At 36.4% G+C, this 16783-nt stretch overlaps 1 protein-coding gene and 1 long non-coding RNA gene across 2 annotated transcripts in view; one reads left to right on the top strand and one right to left on the bottom strand.

Annotated features, from left to right (window-relative positions):
* Nucleotides 1-1638: 1638 nt before the first annotated feature.
* On the bottom strand, nt 1639-3671 carry LOC143737008 (uncharacterized). Its single transcript, XR_013203607.1, has 2 exons — nt 3463-3671; nt 1639-3300 (listed from the first exon to the last, which is right to left on the bottom strand). It is a non-coding gene; the product is annotated as an uncharacterized LOC143737008 (long non-coding RNA).
* Nucleotides 2998-16783, top strand: part of mpped2a (metallophosphoesterase domain containing 2a) — a 63413-nt gene continuing 49627 nt past the window's right edge. Inside the window, exons 1-2 of the mRNA XM_077227904.1 lie at nt 2998-3308; nt 5632-5892. Coding sequence (XP_077084019.1) covers nt 5765-5892 — 128 coding nt within the window. The 5' untranslated portion in view covers nt 2998-3308; nt 5632-5764. The remainder of the gene's footprint in view (nt 3309-5631; nt 5893-16783) is intronic.

Below are 16783 nucleotides of genomic sequence, written 5' to 3'. Positions count from 1 at the left end.
TTGTGTTGCTTCACTGCCATTCACAAATCCTCTCTTGTGTCCTCATGGATAGTAGTGTCCATCAAATGCATGTATTGCCAGAAGCAGTAGGTCATCCGGGTACTTTGTGCCTACTCTTTTATCACAACTGTGAATTCTGGCATACTTCTTTTGTCACATAGACCTACTATTTATAGCAGGGAAGAATGTGATTTTGGATACAGCCTGAGCATGAACAAAGATGCAGGTTGTGTGATTCCTTGGGCATTGAGGTGCATAGGAATGTTCTCAGACAGTTTTTTCCCTAGGTATTAGAGAATTGTTAAGAATTTCATCTTTTAACTTGATTTAAAAAATGAATCCTTTTGACTGAAATGAATTCAGCACGTCATACAGTGCAATATCATATAACATCCAATTGTGTTATTTTTTGTCTTCGTCTCTAGTTTTCTGATTAGTCTCTAATCCTCATTTCCTATTCCAAAGAGTAATATGTGTGATTGAAGTCAAAAAGCTGTGCAAGTGACTGTTTGTCCAGGGATAGCAACTTGATAGTAATCTATCCGAGAGCCCCTTGTGCCCCTGCTGCTAGATTTGGGTTAAGTGAAAATCACCCACTTCTCGTCACACAGAACCTATCCCACCCTCCCGGTTAATATGGCTTTTATTCCATTATCATTTTCATGGAGTCATTTTGCCCCTCTTTTATAGAAGGTCATAAAATATATAGTGAATTTTTTAAGCATTCTGCATAACATTTACATTTTCTTTTGTATAGATGTGATCAGGGGAAGGAGACTGAATAAAACATTCATGTCAGAGGCCATTTCTTCAGTGACATTTGAAGCTGTATCTATCATCTCTCTCTCTCTCTCTCTCTCTCTCTCTCTCTCTCTCTCTCTCTCTCTCTCTCTCTCTCTCTCTCTCTCTCTCTCTCTCTCTCGTGCAGGCAGGGGAAAAAATGATGGTGCAGTGTTTAACGGCGCTCTCCGCAAATATAATTCCCACCCTGCCTTCACATTATTGCCCGCTGGCTAGTCGATGAAAACACATTTTCCAGAGATTACAGAAAAGTCAAATTGAAATGTTGCCTAGTTGTGAGTGGTTTGTCTGTATTAGTGTGTGGGTTTGTGAAAATTGAAACATGTCAGTGAAAAATCCACATTTCAAAGATCCACCTTCTTGCGGGAGACAGGTAGTAATGCCATCATTTCAATTAGCAATGGATTTAGTGTGATTTCGACATTGAAAACTTACAAAACTGAATGCAAAATTAAGTGCTTTCATTCTGAGTAATTACTATTTTTGAATTAACCTTGCCATGATTTTCTGGACTTAGAGACAATAAAGACCATATTTTGGATATGGCATTGGATCTGCATAGGCTGCCAGGTTAGATTTGAGTCTTCGAACTGAGTTTTTTGTTCCTATTCGAACTGATTTGATTTGTTTGAGTTTTCCAAGGTAGGAAGGGCAAATGCTTTTTCTGATGTTGAATGGGAAAAGCTTAAGATCAAGCCAACATGCTTATTGCAACAAATTATAAGGTTTATAAGGTTTATATTTACAAAGCACTACTGAACATCTAATATATCTACACATATAAAGTTTCTAAATCAAATTTTAGATAAATTGAGCCGCAACGTTTATGACCAAAACTGTAAGAGTAAAATCATTTATTAAAACTCTTTAAATAATTAAAATAATCCAATGTCAATGCTCTGATATGCTAATTACAAATAATTTTGAAATTAACGTACAGGCCACTTAAACATATAAAAAGCATCAAGAATGACAATTTTCAAAAGATTATCTCAACTAGAAAAAAAATGCTGAGATTTTCAAAACAATCCCACATAAAGTTGCTAAATCAAATGTCAGATAAAATGGTCCATTAAATTCATTTATGACCAGATTTTTCAAATATATTTTGATGGTTTCTTTCATTAAAACATTAAAAGACTGTTTTTGAGAAATTATGCAGTTGTTCTTTAGAGCTCTACACTAATTTCTCTCTCACACACACTAGTTGAGTTTTAGCAAAAGTTGTTTTTTTAATTCTATATATTATTCTTATTCTGACACCCACAAGTCCAACAAACTGAACATGCCGCTCACATACATTTAACACATTTAATTGATATGTTATAATGCATGTCATAATTCATGTCATATAATGGTGTTATACATTAAAGTTACCATGAAATCAAAATTGACTATTTTTATGGAATATTGCAGTGATTATCATAAATTATTTATCCGTGCAAATCATTTTATGTATTTTAATTCATGTTCCCTTATAATCTTTAATCAAAATAACTTGCAGCGACATCTGTTCTCTGATGACATGTTTACTGGCGTGGGTGTGTGGAACAACCTGTAGCTCACATGAGTTCGACCAATAGCAAACCACAACCATCCAATCAATTCCCCATGAAAAAAAAAAAAAATCAAGTCCAGCCCTACATTTCTTCTTGTTCGAAATTCCATTTCACTCAGATATATCACAATGGGAAGAAAAGATTCCTATGGCAATTTCCATTTCATTCTGACTTCATATCAGAAATAATTGTATCCAATGAAAAGAGGGTTCAATTCTCTGTTCACATTTTACCACATAGTGTTGGGATATTGAAATAACTCTTGGGTATTTTTTGTTACATATTTTCAACATTAAATGGCAGTGTGGAAAATGTGGTTGTAGATAATTCATCAAAAAAGTAGCCCATTTTACCTGACTTCACCCTACAAAATAAATGAAAGCAAGACCCTCTAAATGAAAGCAAGACGGCTCTACCACACAGTGTAAAGCAAATCATAGTGTCTTCTTTAAAATGGAAACTAAATTAGCACTTCCTCAAGGTACTTAAGGTCCTCTCAGGTTTGCTTAAAACACTGCAATAAAATGTAACCCTCAAAACAAAGGACGCTGCAGAAAGACGCGAAAATAAGCAGCAGAAGAGGGTCTCTCCACTCCACGTGTGAACGCATATCATGGCAGACTCTTTTGAGGGAGGGGAGGAGTAATCACACACACTAACACACACATACTCGCTCCGCCATGCTAGTACGAAGGCTATGCTCTCGTCGCTGCTCTCTGACCCCAGTGGCAGTCCTTTCTTCATCCACTGCGGTCTAGACTCACTCCCCCTCTCCGCCAGTCAGAGCGAGGCTCGCCGCCTGCCTGCGCTGCTTTTCCCGCGTGTCTCCGTCAGCTCGCCGGAGGGTCTCCCAGGGTCGAGGGTCCTGCCCCTGCCCGGCTCCGAGTGCCACCTCTTCGGCTATCGACATCTGCATTCCCCGGCGTGCATGGAGCAACATCTTTAGAGGTGGGCGAGAGAGAAAGAGACGCTTTCAGCCTCTTATTGTGTGTTATGCAGCTTGTAAATGTACGCTTAGAGAGGGAGCGAGAAAAAAAAAGAAAGACACAAAAGGGTTAGAGGTGGCTTGTCATTGAGCGGCGGTGTCAGCGCGGCCACTCACCCGGGGAACGATCACCCTCCGCGGCGAGTGTGTTAGACATATTTACACACGAGTTTGCGTGTTTTTACTCGAAATGTCGGAGATATTGTAGTCGGGGTGATGTAGGTTCAACTTGATCTCTTTTGCTCTCTCTCTCTAAAGAGTGTAGCCTGCACTTGAGACATGAATTCCAGCCTTTATTTTGATCGTTCCCTCGCATTGTTCAGCCGGAAGCTGTAGAGTTGAGCGCAAATAAATATCACGCGCTTATGTAGACGTAATATATTAAACGCAACGGTAGGTTTTACGCAGCTAAGCTAGTGGTTGCTAGCTAGCTGAGGTAAGGAAAGCGATTTTTTTGCATAATATGTGGAGTAATGAGGATGAATATAGTTTTATGCAAAAATTGGGCATTTTCAAAAACCTTTTTTTTTTTTTTTACTGAAACAAATTGGTATATTACCCCTTGGAATTGTTTTTAAAGTTTGACGTACAATATTAAAATAACTTAATTACGTACGTACGCCTAGTCCATACTAATTTTGTTTTTAAAAACTGAAGTTTATAGCCTACCGTATAGTGATAGTGCTTATTATGAACTTAATTCTAATTATTTTGTAATTTGTACTATGTCATTAGTACAGTAGCTACTGTAGATTTAATTACAGTAAACAAAGTACAGTCTGTTACAGTTGAATGAAAAAGTGAAATATTTAGGCTTTTTGCTAAATAATAGGTAATAATAGAAGAAATATTGAACAGAGGACAGGAAAACAAGACTCATAAATTATACAAGACTGAATTGTAAAAAAAATTGTATTATTATACAAAAAAAATTCATAAATTAAAAAAAGAACAAAATACAACATTCAGAATTAATTTGCATCACATATTAACAGTTAAATGCCTTCAGTCCTTTACATATTTAAAATTTTTATATTTAGTAGAATAATATGAATGTGATTTGTGCACTTGCCTGGCTGGTACAGATAACATGGAGAGACCAGCGTCACTTTTAACTAATTTCTGTAGGATGTGAGATAATGGGTTACCTCATTAAGAGTAAGGTGTCAAAGCTAATCTTGTGCAGTAAACCAGTGGGCTATTTCATAAGAAATTCAAAAACATTCTCTGTGGCAGGTGTTATTACTAATTCCGTGATTATTAGTGCTTTTATTTATACAGTAAAATAATGAATCTCTGTCATTATTCCCATATATATATATATATATATATATATTATATATATATTTTCTTTTTCTTCAAAGAATAAAATACCAACTGACAGCAATCTACTACAAAGTTTTTTTTTTAAAGTAAACATGTTTACACATCATTTTGAGTAAGTGAATGAAAGTAGTTTTGAGAGGGTTGGATGGAGTAGTTCAGGGGTTGGTCATAGTTAACTGGCCCTCCATATGGCTAAAGAGCTAGAGATGTGAACTGCTCACCTTTCTTTTCTCAGCTTTTTTCTTTTGTTTTGGTCTCAACACTTTTGCTCAATTTGATTTATTTGTTTTGGATCATAAATCCTGTAAGATTCATCTGTCATTAGACATTATGTTTAGGTTTTGGTCATGTTTATAACTGTTTGTGTCCATGTTGAGTTTGGATGAGTTCAACTTTATGAGAGCATGAATTTTTAATTTGTGTGTTTGTTTTTCATAGAGTGACATCATTACAGCATAAAGTTTATAGTGGAAATATTATGAAAAATATCATAAACTATCATTAGAAATGAGATGTTTCCCTGAAAACAAATATTTAAGCAGATGTATTCTAGAAAATTGAATTGATGTCCACTGTTATGAAAAGTTTTATTGTGTAACCTAAATGTGTCTTACCTACATGTGGTAACATATAAATTACCTGGTTTTATTCAAGTCAAAAATATGACCTGACAACACCAACAAAAGCACTTTTTCAGGTAGAAAAAGCTGTTTAATGTAACAAATGCACAGTGTAGGTATTATAACATTTATTTGAGAAGTAATCCACATGTAAAGAATATAAAACTTAAATAATACGACTTTCCACAAAGCAAATCTTGCACATAATTTAAATTTTGTAGTTATTTGCTCATTTCCATGTTGGTCCTTGTTTTAAAATCTTTTTTTTTTCTTTTTTTTTCTGTATTGCTCATACAGCAATTTCACATCATAATCTTTTTCTGTCGCTCTTTCTTTACAGATAGTATCTTGTCCTCCTCCTCGGCATTATCAAGGGTTTTTTATCGTGTTAAAGTGGTGGTTCTGAAGGATGCTGACTGCGTGGGTCGCTCCAGGTTCCTGGTGAAGTGCTTCATGTGTGACGTGGAGAAAGAATGGCCCACGGAATGCCGTCACAAGGCAAAGTGACCATCTCGGTGGACGAGTACAGCTCCAACCCCACACAGGCCTTCACCCACTACAACATTAACCAGAGCCGCTTTCAACCGCCACACGTGCATATGTGAGTAGCAAGAGATAATGGCACAGAAATGCAGTTTTTCTTTATACATTCTCTTCATGGTTTTGATTCAATCTAGTTTTTAGCTATTCTATTTTGTGCTCACTTTGAAATGAAAAAAATGCTTGAATTCATAGAGTACGTTTTTCCTAATCTGTCAGGCTGGCAGTATCGCACTAGCCTTATATGTCTTATGTCTAACATGGTGTTTGGTCCTGAATAAGCAAACTTTGTAATCGGTTTGGACTGCATCAGACACAAGATATCTTTAAAATCATAATGGTCTACTAGGGTCAGACAGAAATAGATAGTTACTATTTCAATCTTCAGGCTCTTGGTTTTAATATTGACCTCAGCTGTGGCACAGTATTACATATTTCAGGTGAAACGTACACTGAATGCTTTGTCAAATGCATTTTCATGCTCTGAATTATGTGCAATTTTAAACCAGATTGTTCACTCCACGTGTAGTGGTTTGTGGTTTTGGAGGAAAAGTCTTTTGAGCAGACATGCTGTTCGAGCATTATTCATATTCATGGTAGCATATTCACTCATCTCGGTTTTGGCTAACTCTTCTAAACTATTGAATATGGTGTTATTTGCAAAGCTTTTACATTACTCCAGTTCTCATTGTCTGTGTGATGGGACAATAACTTCGCACAATCCATTCAGCCAAAGTATAACCGAGCCGTTTTAATACAGCAAGTGTTTTTGAGCTGTGACATGATGAAGATTAAAAAGGCTGCTTCATTTTTTAAAGCCATTGGTGTCTGCATCACCCGTAGTGTAATGTCCTCAATGCAGGCTGTGATTCCTTTCTAGTAGCAGTCCTCTTGTCCACTGCTTTCTCCTTAATCACCTCATTGCTTATAGAGCAGTGTGTTCTGGGAAAGCAAAGGCTTGTTTAGATTGGGGAGATAATGATCGTGTTTACCAGAGGCTTGCATTGCTGAACATAAACACACAACAGCACATTCGCTTGAAGAAACGGGGGGCGATTAGAAAAGGCCTTTTTCATCATGTTTTGGGTTTCTAGTCAACATGCACTTTGACTGGCTCTACTTTAAAGTCCGGAAGTAGCAACCGAGTTTACTTCAGTGTTGTGGCGTATTTCCAAGGTAAACGGAATATCGAATAGAGGGAAGGGTTTTACTTTAGCGCACCTCCTCTTCATCCCTCGCTCATAGCAGACTGATGGTTGGAGGGGAGTGGTTAAGGATATTCAAGCCAAGCCGTCAAACTGACATCATCATAGAAGAAATGCCATTCAAGAGCGGAAGCAGATTTTTCTAATTTTTTAAAGATTATCACGACAAACAAATTTCTTTCGGTGTATTAACTTGCACGGATTAATTGTTCACCACAAGACTAGTAATGTGCGCTAACAAAGTAAATAGGATCAATTTTGATTTCATGACGACTTTAATGAGCTTCTTCAACCTGATCTGGCCCTTATTGTCAGCTTGAAATGGAAATGTACCCTCGTTGTTCTTTAAATGCCTGTTATCTTGTGAACAATTTTTTACTTTTAATGAATAATCAAAAATATAATAACTGGACCTTCCGGTGAAATTGACAGATTTCTCTGGTTACATATGCCAGACTTCTTCAGTGATTTAGTCCAGTTTAGTCTCGTCTAGTTAATTTAAACGTTGCGAGACCTGAAGAAAATTTGTAGATTTTTTTTTAACGATGTGAAATGGCATTTTTCAACCTATTTTACTTCTGTAACATGACATATTTCTTAGTAAAGGATATTCAATGTAGGGAGGGATTTGGCTTTATCCATTGGGAGTTTTTCGTGGCAGATTCATACCATAGTTTGCTGTGAATTTTAGAAGAACAGCTAGTTTGTTGAAACTTAAGCGGACTTGCTGGTGTCAGCTTAAAAGGAAAGCTGCTTCATAGGAAGATTACAAAGACATTTCCTGTGGAATAATGTGTATAGATTAATCAGAAATATGTTTTAAGAAATAGGCTCAGTTTTGATTTCATGTTGACTTCATTCATGCAGCCCTTGTGTAGGCTAGGTGGTTTAACAGGGAATTTTGTGACGAACACATTAGACGGTGTGTGATCAGATGATCGTGGCCATGACCCAGTTCTGTACATGGCCCCTGCGCATCGACAGCAATTTCCCTCGTTAAGGCTCGCCAATGTGACCTCGGGACTCACAGAGGGACTTCAGAAGAGACGTCTTTCCTCTGTGCAGTATTCCGGCTGAGAACTCGCACGTTCGTCTGTTTTGCTTTCCTCCTCGTTCTTCTACGCGCCCTTTTTTCCCCTTACGTGGAGCAAATTCATAGCAACAGATGGCATATGCTCCGGTGCTAATCATGACACGCAAACTAGTGGAGCTTGATTTCGGTGGACTTCATTAGAAGGGAAAGAAAAGGAAATGCTGTGCAAATCAATCAACAATGTATAAAGCTGACATGGTTTCTGTTGGTTTTTTTACAATATTTTTTTGAAAGGCAGCAATAGATTAAAACTCCTCTTCCACTAATCCACAGATTTCTACACTTAGTTTCACTTGAATTGATATCGAACTAATATAACATTTTTGTGTAGATAATTTCAGCCTGTTATTTAGTTTAGAAATGTTATACTTAAGAAATTTAAGATTTGAAGATTGAATACTTTAACACAATGTTTAGCTTTGAAATGTAAAATACTGAATTGGGATTTGATCTTATTTCTTTTGTTTATTTGCATAATGCGTTATTTCTTTCTTGCATCTATTTAACATTGCGTCATGTTTATTCACAATTACAAATATCGGATGCAGCATTTGTGCAAAACTAAATATGAAATCCTAAACTTACCTAAAGCTTTGACTATTTTTTTTGCTGCCTTTGTAAGCATTGCTGTTTCCATCTGGGAATGTAAATCCAGTTATAGATTAGTCTTTATTGTCTTCCCTTCGTTCTTTTTTTTACTTGTTTCCTCTCTTTCTTGTTCTCTTCCTCTCTTCTTTGTGATTGATATTGGTTTTTCACCTACTCCCTCATTACCCCTCCTCCCCACATCCACCTTCCACCTGAAATTGGTTGTTGCTTTTTTTTCTATTTAACCTGATCTAACAGAAATAACCGAGCACAAGCCGGCAGCTCCTGTGCCTTTATTTCCCCGGCCCTCTTTAATATGAGTGTAATTGATCTTTGGCTCTGTTGCCCTGCTCTTTAATGTGCACATGTTCAGGCCTGAACGGATGCCAGCTTAAAAATACTTGGCTGTTCAATACAGAGTAGATTCATTATGAAATAACAAAGAGAAGATGTGAAAATACAATAGTCCTGTTTTCGATAGATTCATCAGTGAGATATTGCTTAGTTTACCTGAGCTGTGAATGGGTATTTGCAGTTTGAATTGAATGTGATATTAGATGAAAATTCAAAGTTTTTCTATCCAGCATGTCCACTATCTGATTCACAAGCAAATTACTCTTATGAGCGGATTCTTTTTAGTGAAAAATAGTATAATGCAACCAGTGTTTTGTGATTCACGAGCAAATGACTTGTGTGCCGATTCTTTTAATAAATCGTTCAAACAGTTGCTGTTTGGAATTAATTGCTTGCTGAACCAAAACTTAATATGATAACTTAAAATAATGTCTGTCTCAAAGCAAATTTAGTGTACTTAAGGTTTGTGAATTAAATCACTATCATTACTAACTTGATTGTTTATATGGAAATGTGTGGTCAAAGATAAACATTTGCAACAGTTTTTAAAAAATAAATTCTATTTTTATAATTCTGTAGGAATTCTGTAGGAAAGATTGCAATATTGTGAAGTTCATTTTAAACTTTATGTCAGCAAAAGTGAATATCCCTATCTTTTCCCCTCTTTTTCATTGTGCCGCTGATCGGTTTCCCTTAGCCTTGTAAATTCGTCAACCTATGAATAATTAAAATGTTCACAAGAGTGCGAAGCATTTAAAAATTTAGACTCGAAGAGGGGATTCATATCGTGTTAAATGAATGCTGCATGCTTTCCTCGCCCACAAACGGAGAGTTTTGTATCCGCTTTGAATTCAGTGTTGTTTGAATTACATCATTTATTTTTCATGATGTTGGATGTTGCTTTATGATGTCTGTTTCTCTTTTCATTTGAGAAAATCTTTGCTTTTTTTCTCGTGGAAGAAAGGCATGCAGTAAATTCCTCTTTTTCTTCACTCTTCTAAAAGAGGATATGGTGACTAGGCATTTGAATGCATCGACATGCTGCGTGCAAGCAGTTTTTACCACACCTGTCTTTATAGATTTATGTTAGGGACGTTTACGTTCTCTTCCTGAAGCACATGAGTGACAAACGACAGGAATCGAGTGCAGTCCGTACGCTCGTGTACGCATCCGTGTGGAGCGTGTAATGGAAGTGCACGGGATTGAAAATATCGGAACTAGCGAGGCTTTGTGTGGACTGTAATTGCAGTAAGCACTCTGGCAGGCCTCCGTAATGCAGATGTCCCGCAGAATTAAATAAGAGCGCTCTCTCTCTCTCGTTCCATCGGTTTCTTTGAAAAAGGCCTGAACTCTTTCTGTCAGGGGATCTGTTTTAGCTTGTGTGTGTGTGGGAGGGTCACTCAGGACTTCTCGAGGCCCTTGAAATGAGAGAACCCTTGATTAAACTCACAGCTTCTGTCCGCTGAGGCAGTCACTGCACAAGGTCATGGGGGTCAAGTGACAATTGACATTGGGCAGGTCTGGGACCTGTACGTTTTAAGTTTTTTTTTTGTGTGTGTAATTTCAGCACAGGCGACCGTGCACTTCCCTTCCAGACATATAACGCTGGGGCCAGCAACGAGACAAAGAGAGGCTCCCGTTGATTTTTACTAAATCGTTGGGCTGAAATGCCCCGCTCCTGTCGCAGATAAACAACGCTCGATTTGCTAGCTCTGCGTAGATGATTCGTTAAGATGGAAACACTTTACAATAAGGTTAATTAGTTAACATTAGTTAATGTATTAACTAACATGAACTAACAATGAGCAATACATTTGTTAGTTAATGTTTGTTTATGTTAGTTAATAAGAATCCAGCTGTACATCATGTTAGTTCACAGAGCATTAACTAATGTTAACAAATACAACCTTTAATTTGAATAATGTATTAGTTCATTCTTAGTTCATGTTAATTAAGGTAGTTACCTAATGTTAACTAATGAACCTTATTGTAAAGTGTTACCGTTAAGATTAGATTGGCCTCATACTCTGCTTTAGATGTCACTGTGGACTGCATTGTATGCTTGGTAACTTTTCCTTCAATGGTTCCTATAAGATTGAAGGTATTCGTTTTATAAACGCCAGTTCAGGATTCAAAGTCAGAAATATTTCAAATGACTCAATCAACTGGACTGGATTAGATTGCACCAGCAATTTTACAGCTTTGATTTTGTAGAAATTCCAATAAACTAAACATTTTCACTTTTTACAGTGGGATTTGATGTGCCACGTTTGAAATTATCAACTCAATATTACTCTATAAGAATGTGAAAATTAGCCTTATAACCGTCGGGCTGATTATTTATTTATTGTCATTTATACTACAATTCAAAAGTTTGCGGTTGATTATTTTAATGGTTTTGAAAGAAGTCTCTAATGCTCACCAAGCCTGCATTTATTTGATAAAATAGAATAAAATAAAAACAGTAATATTGTGAAATATTATTACAATTTAAAACAACTGTTCAATTTTAATATATTGTAATAATGTATATTGTAATGTAAAGTAATTTTATTCGGCTGATGGTAAAGCTGAATTTTCAGCATCATTACTCCAGTCTTTAGTGTCACATGATCCTTCAGAAATGTTATACTAATATGCAGATTTGAAAAGAGTTGTGTTGCATGTAATAATATTTTTTATGGAAACCATGATCAATAAAAAGTTAATAAGAACAACATTTGGAATATCTGTTGTAATATTATAGCCTAAATGCTTTTTGATTTAGTGCATCTTTGCTGAATAAAAGTATTAATTTCTTAAAAAATAATCATACCACAAACTTTTGAACGGTAGTGTATTGTTGTTATTAGGCTATTACTAGAATTATAATCTATAAGTTTAATCAAATAATATTTAAATAAGTTGAATAGTGTTAATAGTAAATTATATCATATATCATGCTATTGCTAAGTTTTATAGAAGTAATAATGGAATCTGCATTAGTGTATTTTATTTTATTTATTTATTTTTCCACAATTTATGTCATGCTAACATCACTTGGCTAATTGCTTTATTTTACCCTTCTTTAAAAAAATTAAAACAAATCCATGTCAGTTGTGAATCTGAATTCACTTTTTGACAAAGGTCTGAAGATGACAACAGACAGAAAAATAAGAATCCTTCTTGTTTTTATAGGGTAGACGTTTGAAGGAATATACAGAGGTTTGAAATGAAAATACAACAGAATCGAACAAGAACAACCTGTGGAAATACACAGTGGTTTCTGAAAGGGCTGCAAATTGTCATCTTCTAATTGAAATATTTGTTCATGAAGGGTTTCCTCATTTATCCTCATCCTCCATCCCGTCTCTCTCTCTCTCTCTCTCTCTCTTTCTCATTTTTGTGCTCTGTGTGTTACTCTGAAGTTTATTGAATTAGCGCCGACAGCTGAGAAGCACAAGATAAGATAGAACCGCTGTGTCTCTCTGTTTGAAATGGATTGCATTGCTATGTATGAGTGAAGGTGGTGGACTACACGTACGGTTTGATGTTTCTTCACCAATAGCAGTACAAGCCGAGCCGCACGAGCGGAAAAGCCAGTAAATGTTTGGCTCCTCTTGATGATTATCATTATAAATTTTATTCTTTCTTTGGCCCTGGTTCATGGAGCTTCCTGCCCTGCTTGTCTCATATACACACACACACACACACACACGTGGCCCTGAGTGAGACAGATAAGCCTAAAAGTCCATTTCCTGCCACAGATCAGTGCAGTGGCGGTGCTCTCCGCATCAAAGGCTTGACTGCAGGGTACTCTTTTCACAGCCCTGTGCCCCACATCTACAAAACACGGCCCTCTGAAATATTCATACTGTACACAGAGGGTTCAATCTCTCACTCCGACTCACTTTCTCTCTCTCTCTCTCTCTCTCTCTCTCTCTCTCTCTCTCTCTCTCTCTCTCTCTCTCTCTCTCTCTCTCTCGCTCTCTCTCTCTCTCAGTCACTCTCTCACCAAATTCCTACATTAAAGAAGGAATCTTTCCATGGCGGGAGAGAAATGTGAAATATTTCCTTGTAGTCTCAGAGCCCTGTTTTACCCGTCTATGAGGAAAATAGCATGTCTTCTTTTAATGGCTATCTATCCATCCATCCATCTATCTGTCATTCTATTTCTCTATCTAACTGTCTGTCTGTCGCTCTACCTGTCTATCCATCTATCTATCTACCTGTCTATCCATTTATCTATCTATCTATCTATCTATCTATCTATCTATCTATCTATCTATCTATCTATCTATCTATCTATCTATCTATCTATCTATCCATCTATCTATCTACCTGTCTATCCATTTATCTATCTATCTATCTATCTATCTATCTATCTATCTATCTATCTATCTATCTATCTATCTATCTATCTATCTATCTACCTGTCTATCCATTTATCTATCTATCTATCTATCTATCTATCTATCTATCTATCTATCTATATGTCATTCTATTGCTGCGTCTGTCTATCTATCTATATATATATATATCTATCTTTCTATCTATCTATCTATCTATCTATCTATCTATCTATCTATCTATCTATCTATCTATCTATCTATCTATATGTCATTCTATTGCTGCGTCTGTCTATCTATCTATCTATCTATATGTCATTTTATTGCTGCGTCTGTCTATCTATCTATCTATCTATATGTCATTTTATTGCTGCGTCTGTCTATCTATCTATCTATCTATATGTCATTTTATTGCTCTATCTATCTATCTATCTATCTATCTATCTGTCTGTCTTTCATTCTATTGCTCTATCTATTTATATATTTTTTTCTGTTGCTCTATCCATCTCTCTATCCATCCATATATCTATCTATCTATCTATCTATCTATCTATCTATCTATCTATCTATCTATCTATCTATCTATCTATCTATCTATCTATCTATCTATCTATCTATCTATCTATCTATATCTGTCATTCTATTCCTCCGTTTGTCTGTCACTCTATATCTTTCCGTTCATCGTTCTACTAGGGTATTTTATTTACAATTATGACATTGGCTTCAAACAAGTCCATCCGATAGACAGGCGTCACTTTTTTCACAAATTTGCGTTTTTGTTGTTTACACAGAGACGATAACGTTGTTGTTTTCAAAAACACTTTGAAACGCCGTTTTTTTAGTTAAAAAAGGTGTTGTGTAAACGGCCCCTGAGTTTTACATGGTAAAAGTACCTTTTTCTGGATATCTTTCATCACTTGTCACATTATTGCATCACATGAGGGCACGAAAATTTCATAATAGAAACCAGCTACTTGTTCCCTACCTCAGTCTTGACCTGACAAACAATTGTGTCTGCTATTTGCAAATTTTAGATTTTTTTTTTGTAAGAAAAGTCAAAGGAAGGAAGAGAGATCCACAAATAGCACGCTCATGTTCGCCTCTGAAATAGATGAACTGTGGCTGTTTTTGAAGCTTTGATACAGTTCAATCGTTCGTTGTTCCTGAAGGTTAAAGAATCAAGTGAGCGCTGTCAAATTGAGTATCTTTGAACAGAAATCAAAACGCTTTCCTGTGCAATATAACACGTGTATCCAATAAAAGAGCCACGGTGCATCCGGAGTCTAAACGTGTGTTTTTTTCTAGCATAAGGAATTCTGTGCTTCACATATCTAAGTGTTGTTTTCACCGTACTTTTTCTGTGGATTTGAATGACAGTGTCTTTATTCGCTTCGTTTTTCTTTCAAGGTCTATCTTGGCTTTTTCAGTGTCACACACTCGTATATTTTCTCTCTTTCTCTCACACGCACACACATTCCAGTTTAGCTAATGCAATTTCAGAGGCACAGTAAGCCCCTGGTCCGAATAATCCTTTCTTTTCTCTCCCCGCCTAATGAATATTTAAACGACTTAGTGAATATTTAAAACAATGAGCAAATATTCAAAAGGCTCTGTCCGGTCATGGCTATATTTGTGGCTGCGGTGACTTTGGTTTTCATTTTAGAAAAAAGTTGCGTGTTCAGGTGACGGTGAACCAAAAGATACGCAGCTCTGCTTCCATTTGGAAAAGCCTTGTTGACTCTAATAGATTCATATGACCGTGTGTGTGTGTGTGTGTGTGTGTGTGTGTGTGTGTGTGTGTGACAGTGTGTGTGTGTGTGTGTGTGGGCCACAGAGTTCAGCACTCCAGCCGCTTCCATAACTAGATCTGTCGAGTCTTTTATATCTCTGTTGCTGGCCTGACCACCGCAGACCACATTTAATCAATACGTGTGAGCGTGCGTGTGGGTGTGTGTGTGTGTGTGTGTGTGTGTGTGTGTGTGTATGTGTGTGTGTGTGTGTGTTTGTGCTGTGTGTGCGCACTTGCTTTTATTTACTGCATTGTGATCAATAGAAAATATTATTTTCTGTCCGCCTGTTTCTGCCTCTCCTTTTTAAAGTGTCATGATTTTCTGTGCAGGTGGTTCATTTCAGATATGACTCGGTCATGTAAATTTAATCACAATTCAGACAGATGCACAAGCCACTGACAGTGGAAAATTTTGGGCTTTTTCTTTCTTTGTTTCTTTCTTTCTTTCTTTCTTTCTTTCTTTCTTTCTCTTTCTTTAGATCTATCTATCTATCTATCATACATATGTCCTTTCTTTTTGTCTGTTCCCTCCCTTTTTGATGACGTGCGGTGCCATTTCTCATCATGTGCTATTTTCTTTTCTTTAATTCGAGTAGATGCTCTTTTATGTATAACTGCTTTACTTACTTGTTTTCCTTAATGGAAGTGTATGTGTGTGTGTGTGTGTGTGTTGTTGATGTTGCTCTGGCCCACCTCCCTTCCTAAGGTTCCTTTTATATTTTTAGTCGGACAGGAGATGTAAGTGTTAATTAGAGAGCCGAGGGCTTTTTGTCGACTGACAACCCTTTTAGTAATGAAATAATAGTGGGGGGAACAAGCGCGGCTTATTGCGCGTTTCTGACTTCAATTACAGCCAAGATCCTTTTTTTTTGTTTCTTTTGAGTTATAGAGGAGAATTTCATCTACCCCCACCCCCCTCATTCCCCAAAACTATCTTTGGGAAAATAAATAAAAGGATGTTCAGACAAGAGGAGAGTGATTCTCTTAAATAGACATCAAATGTGAGAATTTCTAAAGGCTGCTTCCATTTTCAGAGCTTTTGCAATAAAAGGTTCTGCTCTAGTTTTAAATTTTACTACAAAAGCTGTGGATGCAAATAAGAAAATGTTTCTGAAACAGCATTCCAGTTTAAAAAATATCTGTCTGTCTTTCTATCTGTCCGTTGTAGGGCTGGGCCATTAATCAAATTTTATCAATTATGATTCTGGCTTCCAACAATTATAAAAAAACAAGATATGATGAAGATTTTTAATATTTTTAGGGTTATAAGCCATGTTTAGCAGAGTTTATCGCATATCATTTGTACTTGACAATGACGTGTCGTGTCACATAAGTAAGATATATTTATCTTCTATAAAAGTCACACTTAGATCTGTTGCAAATAACTCTTTTGTCACTAAATATATGGATTGAGCTTGGTCCTTCTCTTCAGTCACTACTTTTTTAGTTTGTTCTGTCGTTTTTTTAACTGCAATTACAGACTGATTTTAAGCATGTCGCTCAGCTCATGTACTTACAGCCAGTTTTATACAGTTATTTGTGCAGATTTTCATGCTCATAGAATAACCTCCTTCTCTTTATCTCCCTCCATCTTT

Source organism: Siphateles boraxobius, unplaced genomic scaffold, assembly GCF_051911475.1.
Source record: "Siphateles boraxobius isolate OS27281-9 unplaced genomic scaffold, OSU_SipBor_1 130, whole genome shotgun sequence".
NCBI classification, from domain to species: domain Eukaryota; kingdom Metazoa; phylum Chordata; class Actinopteri; order Cypriniformes; family Leuciscidae; genus Siphateles; species Siphateles boraxobius.
The sequence above is the reverse complement of the archived record's forward strand: the minus strand, read 5'-3'. Positions and strand labels throughout refer to the sequence as shown.